This window comes from Aplysia californica, unplaced genomic scaffold, assembly GCF_000002075.1.
Source record: "Aplysia californica isolate F4 #8 unplaced genomic scaffold, AplCal3.0 scaffold00148, whole genome shotgun sequence".
In the NCBI taxonomy this organism is placed as follows: domain Eukaryota; kingdom Metazoa; phylum Mollusca; class Gastropoda; order Aplysiida; family Aplysiidae; genus Aplysia; species Aplysia californica.
In genome coordinates, this window is record NW_004797418.1 from 820,212 (window position 1) to 840,325 (window position 20,114).

At 39.2% G+C, this 20,114-nt stretch overlaps 1 protein-coding gene across 1 annotated transcript in view; it reads right to left on the bottom strand.

The window, feature by feature from the left end:
• The window catches only part of LOC101847335 (palmitoyltransferase ZDHHC5), a 31,352-nt gene that overhangs the window by 8,283 nt on the left and 2,955 nt on the right, over nucleotides 1–20,114 (bottom strand). Inside the window, exons 2-7 of the mRNA XM_005097183.3 lie at nucleotides 13,464–13,585; nucleotides 12,933–13,090; nucleotides 11,731–11,903; nucleotides 9,888–9,990; nucleotides 6,555–6,646; nucleotides 5,229–5,367 (exon numbers count right to left, since the gene is read on the bottom strand). Coding sequence (XP_005097240.1) covers nucleotides 5,229–5,367; nucleotides 6,555–6,646; nucleotides 9,888–9,990; nucleotides 11,731–11,903; nucleotides 12,933–13,090; nucleotides 13,464–13,585 — 787 coding nt within the window. The remainder of the gene's footprint in view (nucleotides 1–5,228; nucleotides 5,368–6,554; nucleotides 6,647–9,887; nucleotides 9,991–11,730; nucleotides 11,904–12,932; nucleotides 13,091–13,463; nucleotides 13,586–20,114) is intronic.

A 20,114-nucleotide genomic window follows, 5' to 3' on the forward strand; every position in this document is an offset into this window, starting at 1 on the left:
CACTAAATAAAAAACTACAAAGTAACAAATGATAATTATGGGAACAAATCGCTAGTCAGTCGGAAGAAAAAAACAACAAAAAACTTTCGGGACCGGGATTCGATCCCACTCTCATAAAATAATAATTGTGAGACTTCAAACGCAAACATGCTGACCATTCGGCCATCAGAACTTCAATCAGTGAAAGGTAGATTAAGCTTAATGTTCACAGCACTGTTTCAGAAAAGACCATGCAACATAGATCTAGACGTAGAATTTGGTTGTGTATTTTCTTTTTACAACGGAGAAAGTGAGAAAGTTGGAAACATGGGCGGGGGGAACCATCAATGAGGCGGCGGGCATCGGATCGGCATATCAGGTCTGGAGGAAACTTTTTTTTAAATGGCGGAAAATTGGAAGCACTGTTTGTAACAAGTGCAGACCCTTTCGAATAAATATCTCAGAAACAGCCACTCCTCATTAGTATTCTAGTGTACAGAGTACGCAACTGTCTCATCAGACTTGAATTATCATATGTCAGGGATAAAATGGGTATCTCAACACAATAAAATATGGAAACAACAAAATTGTAAATTCTGACTAAAATTTATCAGAGAGAGAGATGCTTTAAGAAAGGCATCAGCATCTTACATAAGAAAAGATCATCATTTTTTTTACAACCCAATCTTTTACGGACAATTCAAAGCAAATGTATCCGTAAAGAAACTCTCCAATTCGAAAATCTCCAACAAATATTTAAAAAAACAAAACACAATACACTTCGAACCTGAAAAATATTTTAAAGATATCACCGAGGGCTGAGCGGTTTGTCTAGTTTTAGTAAGAGTTGTACAGCACTCGCAACTCAAATGGGTCATACAAGTGCCAAAGATAAGAAGGATAGAGCATAACATACAAAGAAAAGGAGGAGAGATAAGGACGACAAATGTAGGATAGTAAAGACAGAGCAAACCACACCAGAACACCCACCAATCACCCATGGGCTGAGTGGGAAACAGTACCCCCCCATCACAAAACGAAGTTACTGATATCCTATAAAACTAACATTCCCATGCAAGAATCGAGCTGATATCTTCTCGACACAAAGTGAAGAAATGTTACACCATGAACACAGATGTCCATTTATGTAATCAAGAATGCAGACAGTTACACGCAGTTAAGAGAGGATAACGTTACCTTGTTGACACCACAGGAGGATTGAGTTCTCTTCAAAAACCTTTGACTAATCAACAACTTTACAAGGTATGGCTGCCACAGAGGAAGCCTTTCAGTGTTGCACAGGAAGGACAAAAACAAATTCTAAGCAAACGCCAAGGCAGCAAAGTACCATAGTTTAAAAGTGAACAGATATTTGACCTTGTATGGAAGTCACAGCTCTGAAATAACTCTTAACAATCAAAAGACGAAGAGAGAAATGACGAACAAAGCATCATGAAAATGAAAGAAAAACAGTCAATATTCTAGACCACTGCCTCTAGCCAGATTTTAAAAAGAAAAGAATCATACGCAACTTCCTGCTTTGCATCTTCAAATCAAATATCAACAGGTTTAGGTACTTGACTGTGTTAAATCTTGGTACATGTACTAGTATTCATGAACCTTTTAAAAATTATGATGGCAATGAACTCACTTTGACAACTAACAGGAAAAATCAAGTCAAGACTTTTTGTTCTAAACTTTCTAATTTATGAGACGGAGAAGTGCATGGTGTGATTTAAAATTAGAATGATTAACATTTAACCTTCTCATCAAAATTACCTTGAAATCCATTTACAGTGAGACTTTAAAATCTTTTTAATCCTATTATTACTATCACTGCCATTGCTTACTCTGGTAATATAGAAAAGGAAGAGAGACTAGAGAGAAGCAGAATTAAATATGCTGACAGAGACTGAACTAGTTTCAATGAGAGACAAGCAACAAGCACACCGACTTGGGGGTGTCACCCAGGACAAAGAAAAAGCAAGACAACAGAAAAAAACACAAAAAAAACAGGACAGGAAAGAAGGCTCTACTTGAGAGGCACTCTCCAAACACCCCCTGGAAGAGCAACACATCCGACAGCTCACTTATTACAAGCGCAAACATTAAAGTGGTAATCTGAGAAAAAAGGGGATGCAACATAGAGAAATAACTATGAACAAAGGCCCTAACAAGGTGCAGAGAAAGGGTGAAGCAGATAAACAAAAGGACAGGAAAGAAGCAGGCCTCACTAGTCTGAACCGACTTGATTCTCAGTGGACAAATCCATCACATATGTGTGCTACAGTGCATTGACAACTCCACAAACAGGTCACCAGCAAAATGAACAAGTTGAAATCCCTTCACACTATCTTCTATGCCTATAACTTTACTTCCTGTCACCCCTTTGATGGTACATACTATAAATGATTTCAGGTACACGTGGTTTGATGAGGACAATTCATGACACTGGCATTGTAGAGCAAAAAACTATACAAGAATTTTATTGTTGTGACCACTTTAGCTATACACAGGTAAAGTTAGAACCCTACAATCCATTTATTGCAATCATGTGTCAAGCTTTCATTTCTTAAGTATAACACCCATCAAAAAACAAATTCTTTTAATCAATTGTGTACGCCACAAACTTTCCTTACCTCAAGCATAAATAGTACATAACCAAATTCATTCAAACGTGCCAAGACAAAAAATAATTAAAATGTCATGAAGAAGCTTGCGAAACAGTGAAAGAGAACAGGTCCAGAGTCACTGGAACAAAAGGCAAATGCCAACAGACAAGGTGCAAGTTGAGGTGGACTCTCGAGGAACAAGAAATAACATGTAGAAAAAGGAAAGGCACTGAGATCTCAGCTGAAACAGTTGGGACACTTAGATGGATGAAGACCAGAATGGTAATGTTTGAGCTTAAGCCCTCCAGTATTGCAGATGGGACCTACCATCAAAAGCAGTGAGACAATATAAGCAGAGACACAGAAATATTGCTTGCCATACTGCCACCCCTTCCCCTTCCTTTCCCTTTCCAACACACAAAGTGATTCACTGAATGTCCAGCACTGGACTAAACACTTCAATAAATAAAAAATTATTTTGATTCTAAAGAGAGAAACACATGGCAGAATTCATGTAAGACCATAACAACTTTTCAGCTTCAATTGTTCTTCTAAGAGAGAAAAAAATCTGTGAAACCAGTTGAGCTAGAAAGTTTACACATTATGACAATTCTTTACAATGTAGGGTGCCCACAAAAATACTGAAAAGCTTTCACACACGAAGGCACAAAGTTGGAATGAAAACCAGACACTCTTCTTTGTAAGCTTATCACAAGACACAAAAGGACAAAAACTTAAGTGGATGACACTTGCAGTTTACCTTCAAATGGAAGTTCCACAAACTAGTAGGAAAACAACAATACTTTAGTAACAAAACAAATGAGAACAAGGCCAAACTTAAAATAGAAAACAATTAAAATAAACTTGGCTTGCAGCTTACTGTCAAAAATGTTTGTTGTACTGTAAATACTGTGCTTCTCTCTCTTTTCTAAAATTTTCAGTCAATTGTAAACCAAACAATGTAACGAAAATATAGTAATTACAATTCAAGTACTACATCACCCTGTTTCAGTCAGTATTTAAAAGCACAACACTCTGTAATGTAAAAATCAAATTCTTTTCAGTCATGAAGTCCAGGTTCTATTTCAAAACCTAAAACAACAGGTGACAAACAAGGACAACCCATAGAATATCACTTGAGAGTTTTCACAAGTTTGGTTCGAAAGGAAAGACACAGGCTTTTGAGTGGCCCTCCGAAAAATTGCCTGGAAATCAGATGAAGCATATGGAAAACTAGGTGCCCATGGGCATGCCCCTTTTAGTAAAACCTCCAAAAAATCCGGTATTTAAATTGCCTTGAGGGCATTTCGAGTTCTGAAAAGTAAAATAATAGATCTTTTAAAATGATAAGTCTATGATTTTGTTATATATGAGCATCAGAGCTGTGCGACTTGGTGAAAAACACTCTTTTCCTTTAGTTTTATAAGAAGTGGACATAGGAGTCGGAGAGACTGCTTTTCTCCACTGCCTGGGACGTGTCAACTCTGAGATGCCTCTGGCAGCAATAATGCTGACCGTACACCATGTCAGGCTGTACACACGGCTTGCCGAATATAATCCAACAGAAGGTCTCCATAGTTGTCTCTTTCTTCCAGCTATACCCACTTAAATTTGTTTTTCACACTGACCTCAATCAAACTGAGATTATCACAACAACAAAAAATGTTTTCCCGGCAGATTCAGACTCAGAGCACAGACCAAAGAATTAGATCTTCACAGTCGTGGAGTCACAATGAAAATCAAATTTTTAAAATATACTTCTCTGACTGAATAAAAGCCAGACTAAGGCTAAGCAGCCAAAATAATAGCACGGATCGTAACTCCTCTCCGTACAAAACACAGCACATCAGTCTTAATAATTAAGAGGTTCAAATCTCCTGTAATCGCTTACATGATGCTTGGACGACAACATTTTTTTAGGCCCAAAGCATAGTCTTTTCGTCCATTTCTATTCTAGTTCCCGAACTTGCAAAAATTGAAATACGTTACGTTGGAAAAAAGTGTGTTGAGCCCACGAGTCCAAATTTTTGGAAAACTTACAGGTCCAAAGACAAAATCAGAAAATGAAAACTGAAAGCAAAACTACGCAGTCATTCTCAACATATCCAAGGAAGCCCCTTGACAAGAGTATCACTAGTATCATATTGCATTTGAGAGCAACCTGACCATGTCATTTCCTTCTCACCAAAATGCTAAAATTTGTTAACTTAAAAGCAGGGTAAACAAAGACACATTAGGTAAATTATCAGTACAGATTTCCTCTTCAAAACAATAAACACAGAGTTCACTTTCTCAAACCACTTTGAAATACTGTGTCTGATCCATTAGTAGGACTTCAAAAAAACCCTTCAAAACAGCACCGAAACCAAAGAAATTTTGTAACCTCTTCAAAGAGAAACCTTATTATAAACCAACAATAACTTGTTCATACTGCTGAGAACATAAAGTAAATGACACAATCAAGATTTTAGAGTGAAAACAAAATTCAGTAGACAAAGATAACTCGAGGTGCAAACAAGACAAGCCAAAGTTTACAGGACAACATCATGAATCCATTACCCTAGCTGGGGCCTCTACAAACAAATTATTCTATATTTACCATCCTCTGTTACCATTAAATTAATCAAAATAACTTACATTGTGGTTTTTGTTGACAGTGCGAATGCCATTGGAATTGTTGCTCACACTTATTGTCACATCATTTTCTGCAGCCATGTAAGTAATTTTGCTTGAATCCAACTTCACAGTTCTGGTCTTTGGAATGTAGCCTACTAGTCTGTAGAATAGAAATATAATATTAATGATATGCAAAGAACACCAGTAACAAGCATCCTATGTATATCGAGAGCCTGAATTTTAAAAAGGCAACAGTGCACTTTGTCAAGAGTTTTGGGCTTATGAACAATTAATGCTAGAACTAATGAATATTGAACAGTAGTGAATACTTTTAACTCACTGACTACTGGCTCTTTCACCTGTCACTAGCGCTGAATACTGGCGTTTTTGGGGAGTATTTTGAAACACCACCACCAGTTTTCAGAATGATCCTATTGTAAATATTTTCTGACACAGTAAAGTTACACTCAAGTTTAATCTTATACAAAAAACTAAAGTAGTGTAAGTATAATGCTTTAGCTTTTATGATGATAAAAAAATTGGCATGAACTTGACATTCCGTAAAAATTTCCAGAGACGTGACGTGTTGAAATTCACAACAACAACAAAAATAAAAGTTCAGATGTTCCGTTTTGAGTTCTATGCATGTGTTTGGCGAAAATATAAAAGCTGGGCTGAATGTCGATGCAGACCCACACACTGAATTACATGAGACAGACGTAGGGCACGACGTTGTGATTTCATTGTGCTAGCAACAGCACAACTACAAGTGCTACATCTAGCCGTAAAACTACGACTCAGGCCGTGTTTGAGTACATATCCAGGGTCCTAACTATCAGACAGATCAAATTTTTAACCACTAGAACTAGTAAAACAAACTGAAGCATCGAAAACAGAGAAAAAACCTGAGATTTTTTATCAAGTTCACCTTCAATTACTTAAAACTTTACGACGCAACTTGCGTCAACTCGGTACAAAATGAAAGAAGTGGCATAACTAGTATTGGAGTCCTTTTAAGTAAAAGTGACTGGAGCTCAATTTTCGGAACAACGGGAACCGTAGTAGGTGAGATGAGAGAACAAACTCTTGGCATTAAGAGCCAAACTAACTCTTTTCAGAGCAATGGGACCAACAGAGAACAAAAACTAGATTTTTATAACCAAAGGAGGCTTCTCCTTGGTGCATGCAAGGATTGAAGAGCTTTGAACTCCCAGGGGACCTAAAAATTTTCAACATGGTTCTTGTCTTAGCACATAATTTTCGCTGTTCGAGCTCTACGCAAGACAAACAGAACGACAATTAATATATAAGTGCAAAAATATATACGATACAACAACATCCACCTACTTTGGCCATCTGGGTCCATAGAAGACATAGCAGCAGTTCTTTATGCATCCTCTTGTGAATGGATTTGGACCCCCTTTAAACTTGCCAGTTACCTGCACAAAGGGACCAGGATACAAATCATCTTCACATTCCTCCCTCAAAAGACTTTTCCATATAACATTAAAAATAATGGGGAGCCACCAGCTACAGGAAGGTTCAAACATGTTGCCACCAGATTAAAATAATGCATTAATAATCTGTTATTTACTCCCCTCCCTCTTAGTCTCATAGGTCCCAAAACATTTAAATACTTCTACTTGAGCACCCTCCAAAAAAAGAAAGACAATTTCAACAATCAAAACTTACAAATGAATACTTTTGTCTAATGCTTTAGCTACACTCGCACAAAAAAAGTCAGGAACAAAAATTCAAAGAAAGATAACTGAAGAACAGTGAAACCGAATTCATTCACTTTTTCACTAAAGATGCTTTCGACTCTCCAGATTAAGTGTGTACAATTTCAGATTTCAATAAAAACGAAAAGTTCATGTAAATTGAGTTTAAGTCACACTGGTCGGATTTCAAAAGTCGGAACAGCCATAGTTCTTCATGAACATTGTCAATAGTGGATGTAGCCACTGTTTGATCAAATACTCAGCACAGCGTCGATGCATGGACAGGACATGCCTTTGGAGAACTTGTTGGGGTAGGGTCTGCCACTCCTGGACGAGGCAGCCCAAGAGTTGTTTATGGTTTTGTGCAGGAGGGTGGTTGTCCCTTATTCACCGGTCAATGAGACCCCAAATGTTCTCTATTGGGTTCAAACCCGGACTACAAGCTGGTCAGTCCATGCGGGTGACAGCTCGCTGCTGCAGGAAGTCCCCCACGATGCGGCGAGGCGTTGTCATCCTGCAGTACAGCCTGGGGTTCAATCTGCTGTAGCAGAGAAACAGCAAAGGGACGAAGGATTTCCTCCCTGTACCTTGCCGCGGTTAAATTGCCCTGTATATGGTACAGGGGGTCCTGTGGTGAGCTGAGAAGCCTCCCTAAACCAGAATGGACCCTACACCGTAGGGCGCCACCTGCTGGATGCACTCATGGTGGAACAGCTCTCCTCTGCGCCTCCAGACGTGAGCTCGCCCGTCTGGGTGCAGCAGGTTGAATCTAGATTCATTCGAGAAGACTACCTGGTCCCACTGACATTGTGTCCACTGTGAATGGTGAGTAGGCCACGCCCGCCGAGCTGCTTTGTGGGGCGGCGTGTACCTTGGGCGCCTGGCACAGACACAAGAAGCTAACCTGGCTCTACGGATACGGTTCCTTACCGTCTCCTCTCACTCGTGGACATTGGCTGTCACCCGTAGGTGGTCCCTGATGCTGTTTGCAGTGGTGGTTCGTGACGTCACGGCCTGTTTGACGATGAACCGGTCGATGTTGTTGTTGGTCAAACAGGGCAGTCCTGGTCGAGGCCTGTCCTGGACGCTTCCGGTCGCTTGCCACCGTTCTTGCAGCCTCTATATGAACAATGGAGACACCCCAAGTCGATGTGCAACAACTGGGAACGTGGAACCATCTTATAGCCAGGTAACGGTTTGTCCTCTGTCGACGTCAGGCAGTGAGCGTTGTTGGTCCATCGTGTTGTAATGAAACATGGCTGAAAAACGCTGGCTTCTAAAGGGTTGTAAGTGAGCAATTTTCACAGCTAAGACATCTGTTTAGCATGTGCCAAGCTTAGTTTTAGCTAACAGTCCCTATGCCAATGTTGCTGAGTCAGAGAAATTTAGCCCATTTTTCATGCTTTTCGGCTGTGTTTCAGAATGCCCTGCGCCGTTGCTATGAAGCTGGTGCAAGCAAATTTGCCGTACAGGCAAACTGTGTCTCGTCGTCAGTGCATGTGCCAAGTTTGGTGGACTGATCTTAACGGGTTTGTGAGATATACAAGTTTGAAATTGACAGGTGAAAACACAAGCTGTTCCTTGACTTTTTTGGGCGAGTTTATATTCTTAAGTCTCAGTATAGTAGCATGAAACTGACATTATAATATAAATGCCTCAGAAAAATCTCCTTTCCCTAAATAAGAAAGAATATGCAGGGATCAGTGTAAGGACAGGTTTGAAAATGAAGAGATTATTTATTAAGTTTCCGCACGTCTATGTATGGAAAGAAGATTACATTAGCTAGCAATGCCAATGAAAGTATATTTTCGCTTTAGCCCTTTTTTATTTGGTAACTAAGAAAGAATTTTCAATTGTAAGAATTATGCTTCTTGAATTTTAAGAATCGGTTCATAAATAAAAAAAGTTATGGGGTTGTAAAGGTCGGCAAAATATGAATGACTGTATATAGGAAAATACTCCTAAAAGTGGACCACACTACAGCAGACTGTGTAAGTAAATCGATGATATCTCAGTAATCAATAGGAGTTTTAGAAAGAAACTTGGCTACCTGAGGTGTTTTTGGGCGGAGGAATCATTTCTGTAGTCAGATTTACTATATCATAGTTATTTTGTTATAATTAAAATTTCGGTGTACATATTACGATTTTGCGAAAAAGGGGTGTCAGGATGAGAGCATTTTATTTATAGCATCGTATCACAACATGGGACCTTCAAAAACATGTTGGCGGCGTCACTAAATAATGGCAAAGCTTTCTTTGATGACTTTAGACCAAGGCAACCTTAAAATATAACTCTATTTTTCCCGTTGAGAAAACAACCGGAAGCGCACGCCCGCCATTGCCCTATTTCAAGTTACCAATGAACGGGCTTGGAATACTCATGCGCGGATTTGTAGGTCACATACATTTGCCGTGAGGGAGGGGAAAACGGCCGGCTTCCGTGCGAAGTCGCTTTGGATATGTAGTCGTGCATTTATGATCAGGTATAAGCAATTACTTGACACAGAATGCTTAAATTTGTGGACACTACAGAGGACAGATAGACCTTCTACCTCCCGGAGTTGAAAATCCTGCTCCTTACAGTTTTTCGGTATACCCGATACGAAAGTGTTCCCGACACCAAAGTATAGGTTAATTTACGTGTACGAACTTCAATGTCCACATATCATTAGTTTGCCCTGTTTTCTGATAGGTTGCCAAGTTTCATTCACATTGGTCCAGAAATAGAGCAGACCGAGATTGAGAAAGTTAGTCTAACGTTCCGACCCAGTCCAAAAATTCACCCGCAAACGGGGACCAACTTTTCGCCGCGCGCGGAAGCCCGGTTGGCATTGCTAAATTAGCAACATTTTCTGAGCAAACAATGTAATTACACGTAAGTAATAAAAATGAAAAAAAAAACCCTCAAAAAACCCAAATGGGCTGAAACCTGTATACACTTACGGATAAGAACTCACCTGTTCATTTGTTGTGGTGCCTTTAGCAACTAAAAAGATATGGAACCCTGTCAGTCCATATACAGGAATTAACACTAAGCCTATGATTATCATGATGAGAATTCTGAGTATCTGTTAAGGAACATTCTAATCATGAAACATCTGTTGTAACTCAATTTTGACAATAAAATCAGCAAGGTGCATGGCCTCACAGGTGAGAAAAGGAAGTATGAGGAAGACTTTGGGTTCGTATAAAAGAGAGTGCATGTGTTTGTGAGCGTGTAAAACTTTACCAAAAAAGAAAAAAATCACCCAATTCTTTAAAGCAGGTAAATATTCCGAATGAACTTTTGTGTTCCAATCGAAAATGTGAACTTTCTGCCAACAACGATGCTTACAAAGAGTTAAAAAACATTACATTCAACTGACATCACATTTTGAATATATATAAATGCAACAAGTAAGTCTTTCTTAGTCTGTCAGAATGCAAAGTAAATTGTAACCATTACTCCAAACAATACAGTGAAATTAAGGCTCAGGTCCCCCTCTCAGCAGTCCTTGAAAGGGACCTTCAATAAAAATCAAAGCTCCCAGGAAATGTTCTTAATACAGTTTTCCCAGCAACATGGATGAAATTCTGACAATCTACTGCACCTCATCAGGCAAGGGCATGCATCAGATCACAGATCACAGATCAGACTAAATGACTCTAAAAATCTCGTAGGCCAAATCAAAGCAAGAAAAAACTGGGTGAAATCGCTTGAAATACCCAAGTTCTCAAAAGTGACTCTTAAACTGAAACCAAAGTATATTTCATGCAAGGGCATTCCATGACATAAAAATTTCACGTTCATGATCAATGACTGAACCGATCACAGGCGGGATCTGGCTTGTGAACAATAGTTTGTCCATGCCTGCTAGACACTAATCTCATTATCTTGTCTTGATCTTGCCATCAGATACATTTTACCTAAGCAAAGGAGTGAGTATTGTGTGTGGTCTATTTGGCTTTTATTGGGCAATCTGGCGTGTTGGTCAATAACAGAAAGTTAGGCCCAGCCTATTGCTGCATTGTTTGACGCAAGTGTGTAAAGCAGAGAGAGTGAGTGAGCAAGTGTGAGACGAGTTCACTCTGGATTACAGCAGGGAGAGGGAAGAGCTGCATCAAGGCAGAGGAAGCCTGGAGAGATTTCGGCGTTAGGAAAGGAGGAATGACTGTTTAGAGCCTGTCTATTTTTGTGCTTGTGTTGTGAGATTCCATCGCATCAGGGCCCCACCGCAGAGGAAAGGATCACATGATCTAGAGAAAGAGACTAGTTTGGCTAACTCTTGTAACTGTAAACACATCTCCGCAGGCAACCAAAAGGTTAGTGTTGAATATTCTTTCATGTACAAGTAACAACATATTGTTTACATTGCTCTTTCCCACCTTAAAAAAAACAAACTTTGCACAAGTCACAACACGCAGAAATGAAGCTTTTAAATACTCAAAATGAGGAAAATTCTGCTCTGCAAGAATCCGTCTCTTTGGTCATAGAAGAAGCCACAAACCATCTTAATCCTTATTTCTTTTATTTCCTTTTAAATAATAATCTCCTCTGCGGATCCATCAGTTATCATCAGACACTGAGGTACAAACTTTCATAAAAAAGTGGTACATAAGAAAAGACTATTCATAGAGGGCTTTTAAAATTCTCAGATTAAATTCAGTTCTGATCTCCTAACACATAGCAATAGACCAATCCCCCAGATCCACGGCTGCTTTCTTTAGAAATAACAAATGAAATAACAAATTCAGCGATGCCAATATTATTATACATGGTGCTCAATTAAACAAAAAAGCGAACTTTCCATAAAAGGATACGATATAACTGGACCTGGCTTTAAAAGGTCGTCATTGTGCGCCAACACATAGATAATGCACTGAACAAATATGGTGACAATGTGTACACAAAGAGTTAACAAGAAAGTGAAAAAGTAGCGATAGTTCCTGCGACCAATGCAATTGTTCAGCCAGGGACAGTGGTGATCGAAAGTCTGAAAAAGCACAAAGAAATGTTTTGGTGAGATCATTCACTTTTCTTTCTGCTTAAAATTTTAACTAAATATGAAATTGATTTTAAGTGGAGAAGTAAGAATAGCCAAGAGGATAATAATCAAAACTTAAATTAGTGAGAGAACACAAATCAATCAAAACCTCACATCTAACTGCAACAAAATAAACAAAAGCATGAGCAATGAATTTATGTAAACTATTTCCTTTCAGATTGAATTTTACCAATAAAAAACATTTACTCAACAAAGACATCAATTTATGACAGGTTATTCTCATTAATCTTACTTCTTAGTATCAAACTTAAAACAATAGCAGCAACCTCTTGACTGAACAAATTAAACATCAAAGTTACCAACCACGATATCACTTCTCACCCCATTTTGTGCCTTTTATACCCAGTGCCGATTGGCACAATCGGTTTGATTCGGTAGGTGAGGCTAGCCAGATTAAGAGTGAAAAGCGACCATCGTGGCACAAACTAAACGAAGCCAATGTGCTGACGGTGACCCCCCAAAAATGTGTTTGGTTTCAAGGCTGCGAGTCGGGCAATCCGTTTGTGTGTTAGAGAACCTATCCCCCTATGGGCATTGGTTATTAGTTGGCATGATTCAGCAGCCTGCCCGAGCTCCCCAGCCCGAGGTCATTGGGGTTAATTAGCCCTCAAGCAACTTCGGCGATGTTGATTGGGATAAGAATTTCGAGTTTTCGTCGGCTTTTGAAACAATACAACTTCCTCTCAACTCTACACAGCAAACCATTACATTGATGCATTAAAAGCTCAGTGTTTTGAGATACATTCTTCACTGGAATGGTTATCTTCTGTGCCTTATTTTTGTTCAAGACAATTGTTCGTAGGGTACCTAAATCTAACATTACCAATTTAGAGCACAATTGCCAAAACCATAACTGTGTCAAAAGTGGCGAAAAGAATCACTACAACTATTCCCCTCTGTTTTGGGTCAGCCATGACAGACACCTTTGACTACAAAATCTTTTCTTGAAATACTTACATCAATACAATTATCACATGAACTACAATGGGAGCTGCGGGGTGGCCTGTAGAACTGGCAGGTTGTGCACCATTTCATTCGAGTCTGCACGCCCTTGATTTCTATATTTTTGTACAATGGAGATCGAAAATCGTCATCTTTCGCTTCATCGTCAGGAGCTGCAAAGAATGGAGGAAAATATTACTACAGCACTTTAAACAAAGCTCACACACAAACATCATTTATAAATGTCTCATTATCTTCTTTGTTTCTTTATGTATTCTCCACTCACTCGCACAAAACTTTTCAGTCAATTATTTTTTCAAAACATTTCTTATACAAAATGAGCACACAAAAAAATATGCTCTCCTATGCAGTCAAAGCACAGAACAACAATCCATTTATATCTATAAATTATAAACGAACCCTCTCTGCAACATACTGAATTTCAAGAACACAAATCCTTTAAAAAACGATGCGTTACCCACAACAATAGGTAAAAACTAACTCCTCCCCAAAGTATGGAGAAGAATAATAAAATATTGGCTTTACCCCTTGGAAATATACCAGGGTCCATGAACGTTGTCAGGCAAAGATTCAGCATCATGTACAATGTGATAATTCCTTGAACAATTGGGAATGCATAGCTGTACTCCTCTGTCAGGTAACGACAGCTGTCAATAAAAAGAAAACAGAATTGCAATGATGAATGAGCGACAGCATGAACTTGATAATTCTATAACAAGAGATCAGGACAGCGCAGTCAAAATCAAAATATGAAGCTCAACCTCTCACCATAAAAGGAAAGAGATGGGAGATCATTACACAAACAAACAAAAATATATTTATAAATAATACACTAAGCACTATTGAGAACAAGCGCACCAATAAAACCAGCATTAAACCTGATCTCTTAAATGCCTTATTTAGCTGTCAGCAAAAAAACAAATGCAAATATAATTCATGGCAGCTGAGTAATACACACCCCCCCCCCCTCCCCCAAGAAAGAGTCAAAGTTATAAACAAGGGTTTCCTTCAATAAACAGGATTTAATTGAAATATGTTGCCAATGTTAAACATGTGAAAAAAATATACATGTCCAGTCCTTTTAATAAAATTTGCTTTGTACTATAATAAGAGTGTCAACCCATAAAACAGGTGTGATCTAAATTTGACACACAAACCTGCTTTGCTTCTCTAAATTTCAATACAAGTACCCAAAACACTTAGCCCAGCACATCATTCCCTCTCTCTTAACTAACAAACTGGAGAATACTTCATGAGGAGGAGCGCAAACTAGTCCAATTACTCAGGTTTGTGATTACAATCAGGTCAGAAAATGAAAAGCAATAAAATTATGTAAACAACAACATATTTTTTTAATACACAGTATGAGAGAATGGCAAAAAAGACAGTATAAACAGGCTAACCTCTGATATAGAATATAGAAAAAAAAAAAATCAGTTTTTAAGTCCTTCCTCTATCGTTGATTCATGATCACTTTGATGTCAGCAGGATTGACCATCCACCAACATAGTACAGTAATCAACAAAATTTATATGACATTAGTAATGTTTTTAAAATTTGTATGGCCATGGATAGCGTATTTATTCTCCGCGGTAATCAAGCAGAGGTAGTTGGTTGAAGAATGAATGTGACGTAAACAAAGGTCTGATGGAAAAAAAGGTCTCAGAGGGACCATGTAGCCATAATCTCATAGTCAATTTAAAGGGGGGTGGGGTGAGGGAGGGAGGGGGTGTTGTTGGCTGTTGGCTTGACTCTTGCAAAAACAACAAAAACTGACAGGATGTGCAAAAAACCTTTGATTCTGGGTATCATCATTTTACACAAAAGATGGCCACAGCCGATTCATTTCATACACCGTCTAGGAGGTCATCATAGCCCACAATACAAAGCATTAACCTTTCATATTGTACACTGGGAAGGTGGGAATGTGTTGGGGGTAGCCGTAGAACAAATTAACACCAGAAACAACGGAATTGTGTATATATATTTGCATTTAAATACTGAATAAAAAAACCCACTTCATCTCAAGGATTTTTCCAAATTCGTAATGATGGGCAGCACTAAGGACATAAAACACAAAGAGTTTAATTGGGGATAGGAGGTAAATTTATACTTTCACTGCTGAACACAGATGTACTCAGGCTTGCCAACTTTTGAGATACACTGAATTCTGGAATTTTGATAGGACCGGAGCATCATGGACCCACACTTCTGTGATAGGCTACTAAAGCTACTACTTTAAAAAAAAACCCATCCACACCACAAAAACAGCTCAAACAAACCAGTGGAGAAACACAGAGAGAGATGAGATTGTTACAGTACAGTTAATACACAAACGCCTTCATCCTCAGCATTTGTAAGCCTTCGCGTTTTATTTTTTTCTAAGAAAATAATAATTTTTAGGTGGGGGACATTGCGATTTTCGGGAAACCGAATTTTCGGGAACGACGATGGCAATTCGGGAACTTCTCGAAAAATTCGGGAAGGTTGGCTAGCCTGTGTACTGCTTTGGGGGTCAAACTGCAGTAATTTTTGCTAGATCACAATACATATTATATATATTATATATACATATGGCCACTAAAACTGTCGCAAATTAACTATTTTCAGGAATCCACCCCCCCCCCCCCCCCCAACGAAACCACCCCAACTTGTCCAGACCGAGGATATTATTATTATAATATATTACTATGCAATAACGCATAGTGTGATAATTCAAATGATGGAAACCATCAAACATTTTAAAAATTATTAATTTGCTACGAATTTAAGTCAATTTATATGTTTGTGTAAAACTGACAAAAAAAGAAGAGGTAAAGGGCTTTACAAAACAAAACTTGAGCATGAGAAGTGAAAGAAAAAAAAATACCCTGGAGACGTTGTTCCTATGAAAACCACAAATAATTGTGAGGCAGCGTGGTGAAATCAACGCTTGTCAAAATAACGAAAGTCAAAGAATTGAAATTTTCCCGCAGGTTTGGGGAATTTTTATCGAATTTTTGTTTTTTGTTTCAACACCTCTCCTGTCCATTAAAGAGCACATTTCTGTCTGGAATTTACGGAAAACGTTTGATTGCAGAAGAAATGTAAATGTTCAGTTTCCACGGACTCTCAAGCTAAAGAAATAACGCAACTTTGGCAGCCATTTTCTTGCTAATTTTACCTCTGAAACCAGATGATCCTCACCTCCTTCAATCACACAATATCTCAACTTCTATTCAACATATATGGACTTTACTTTCACCCAAAACAAGTAAAATGGAGAGGGATTTACTCTTTTCCTACCAGGCCAACATGCACCACTGGCCCCGGGCTTTTTCGAGACCTATTTTTACGCCCCTACCCCGCCAAAGGAAAATGTTAAAACATCCAACTAAACACACACAAACCATATCCTATGGCCCATCAAACTGAAGGTTAAAACATAATCTATCAGATGTGGCAATACAATACTGAAGATTTATTCCAATTATATTACTGGGGGTTTCTGAAAGTGATTTTATGCAATATCGAAGGTGTCATATGAAATCAACAATTTTCCAGCTTTGAAACGTCATCTTAAAAAGTACAACAGCAGCACCATTCAAATTCAAAGTTCCCTAGTACGTTGCCTCAAGTAATGCGAAGAAATGCTGAAATGTACGTGTACCTAATATAGAAGTGAAAATAATTAATATGAGACACATACACTGAAGTCAGGGTAGCGATTTTTTTCTCATATACATTTCGAAGGGGACCAAAAAAAGCGCTGAAATGACAAAAAATCGTCTCTCAGTGCTATATTTTCTTTCATATCTGCTAACAGGAAATCTCTTCTTATTATTTTGAAAACGTGGATCGGCCGAGAATTTCGTGTCTTTTCATTACTGGATTGGAACAGATAGCAACCAACTCGAGCCTTATTTTGCGGTTCTCAGTCCAGTGAGGCAAGGTCCGCGAGCGTAACAGGGAAAGTGTTAAGATGATACCATCAACTCTGCAGTAAGTAAGAGAAAGATCTCCTTGAACTATATCTCCCTCCCCCCCCCGCCAAATTTTTAAAAAAATCCTCGGGGGAAAAAAACAAACAAAACAAAACCCATTTTATATCTAGCCTAAATTAAAAGGCTGCATGAACTTTGTTGTGTGTTGTAACTTAAAAGTCATCAAACAAAACGGCTGTGTATTATAATGACAGAGACACCATGTCACCATGTTGCCTTCATCCAAACTTATCATGAGACTGAACATATAATATCACGAGAAATACTGAAGTCATATCATGGTTGTTCACTGTGGACCCAGAAACAAACAGATAGGAAAACGTTAACAGATGGGTGACAGACAGTGAGTACACTGACAGGGCAGAATCAGAATATCACAAGGTTTGTGAGTATCCAATCGCAAAAAAACCACGACCGGCAAAGCCTTTTTCAGATCTAGCATTTCATGATGATGACATATGATGAAATGAGACTGAAATATGGTTGTCATGAGTTTGACTTGTTGACCTTGGACTTGTTCAGTCATGATAATTTTATTCTATTTTTCATTGTAAAATGTACAGGTAAGAATTGAACTTTGGCAGGCCCAACGCTGAATGAAGCTGGAACTACTTTTGAGCCTCGCTGTGCTATGCCATACAATGGTCCGCTCTTTTATTGTTTTGCATTTTTATTGCGTTTATTTAAAATAAAATATTATTGTTGCCAGGGACCCCTTTGAAACCCCTTACTAACAGGGAGCCCCACTGAAACCCACAACGGTTGTTAGGGCTAGTGCGCATCAATATATGTTGTAAACACAGTGGGTCCACCAAATCTAAATCTGGCCAATGGCAAGGAGCACTAAATTAGTAACTTAAAGGCTGGGCATGTTCAAGGACTGAACAAAAAAGTTTAACTTAAAAATAAGGCAGGCGCTATCAGCAAGACCACGTTCTGAACGTGCTATTTGAAACGGCAGTACTAGAATCTAGATATCTTAGTAACTTAGCCATCGTTTCTACATAATAATATTGTCTGCCTGAATTGTGGAAGCTTTCTCAGTTTCTTGATTCAGAGCGTCTCCGTACACGGTAACCGGGCACCTACCCTCAGTGTCTACGTACACAGTAACCGGCAACTGGGCACGTAGTCTCAGTGTCACATACACACGGTAACCGGGCAGTCCAGAACTCCAAATTCAGTAGTTGTCCTCCGGTGCTGCCTTCATCCCCACCCCTCCTCCGACTGTACCTTAAAAAAAAAGTAAAAAATCCCCCCCCCTCCCCCCATTCCAGAGCCCTATACTTCGCAGCGCACAGACTTTGAATGAACTTTGGTGACCCAAACCGGTACTCACAAAGTGATGCGCACGCACAGGTTCACTGATCCGTCACGAAAGCGAATCCCGGTCCCGCAAGGTTTTTTTTTCTTCTCCTGAGACTAACATTTAAAAAAGGAAGTGCCTATTAGATTTGCAACGCCGCGTTGCGATTAGCGCCAGTGCTAAATAAAACGCTGTGTCGCCGTGTGTAAAATATCGAGCTTATTTGCAAGTCGTTATCGGAAGTTCTGTTAGCCGAAGTGATTTTAGGCTCAGGAGAAGGGAAAAGAAAACCCTTTCGGGACCGGGATTCGATGCCACGCTTGGAAGCACTGAACATTAGACTTACAGAACGTAGTAGACAGTAGACAGCTTGTATACGTTCTCTAGGCCTAACTTAAAGTTCGAGTTGCACCGTCTTGTTATTGTTTTATCCAAGCGTCTTTCGACTTAAACTTGCTCAAACTCAACTAAGATGATTATGATTATGAGAGATGAACAAGACGTCTACTTTTGTGCTAACAATGTCAGAAACAATTGTTAGATCTAATCTATATCTAGATCTACCCAATATTGATCGGAATAAGACAACGTCATAAAAAAAGGGAGTCAAATCCTAGGAGGTTTATCAAAAAACTGAGAGAAAGCTTCCACAATTCAGGCAAAACTACAATATTATCATGTAGAAACGATGGCTACTACATCTAAATCTAGAACTAGATTCTAGATCTAGTACTGGCATTTCAAATAGCACGGGAGCTATTCAGAACGCAGCGTTGCAAATAGCACGGGAACTATTTAGAACGCGGCGTTGCAATAAAATAACGGAGTGACTATTCAGACTCAAGTCCGAATATGAAAAAATGTTATTCGGACTGATTCTTGTCCAGCATGACATCACGACTCCGGCTTCCTGTCCTGCCTCACTCGTGACTCGCCTCAGGCTGGGTAGAGACCGGGATCACTTCGGGCAAAATGGCGTTAAATGGTGCCGGGGCCGAGTTTTTATCTTATGATGAATTTGAGGCCGGCCTGAAAAGTTATAGCGCTTCTAATAAATTTTTATTTATCAAGAGGTCATCAGAAGCAATTAAAGATGGCTCGTTAGCATGTGTCAGGGTCGGATGGGCGGCCTGCTCACGTGTGGCTGTGTGTGCGTGTCAGGGAGGGGGGGGAAGACACTATCGATCCGGGCGTTGAACGTCGCATACGCGTCAGTCTCCCCCCCCCCCCCGACAACTGATCATTATTACAATAATAAGCTAGTCTTGACGTAGATCTACGAAATGAGTTGTGCGCTGGTCTATGGAATCAAAAGTTGCCATATGCTCGGCTCTACACAGCAACACAACTTTTTCTTGGTAAAACAATCGAGATGACACAGGCGAGTGCATTTGAACGAATCTGTCTATTTTTTACTCAGCTCATAATAATATGCAGGTGCCAGGTGATCTGCTAATCTTCAATTTTACCTTTTTCTACAACAAAGAAAGTGGGAAACATGGGGGGGTGGGGGGGGGGGCGTATCAATGAGGTGGTGGGCATCGGATCAGCAGATAAAGTGTGGGGGAAACTAAAAAATAGCGGAAAATTGGAAGCACTGAACGTTAGATGTATAGAACGAAGACACTTCCTTTTTTTACGGACCGTGTCCGAATAACATTTTTTCATATCGGACTCGAGTCCGAATAATGATGGCCATAAAATAAAAAATTAAGACTCACAGACCAAGGAAAAAGCCACTATTGAACTTTAACCAGACCTAAATTAGTAAAAGGAATTTAGGTATAAAGCTAAAATAACTTTAACTAACGTTAAGGCACTTTGTACAGAATGCTCCTCTTTGGGACAAAACCAGAATGAGAATGTATGCTTCATCACTACATTAAA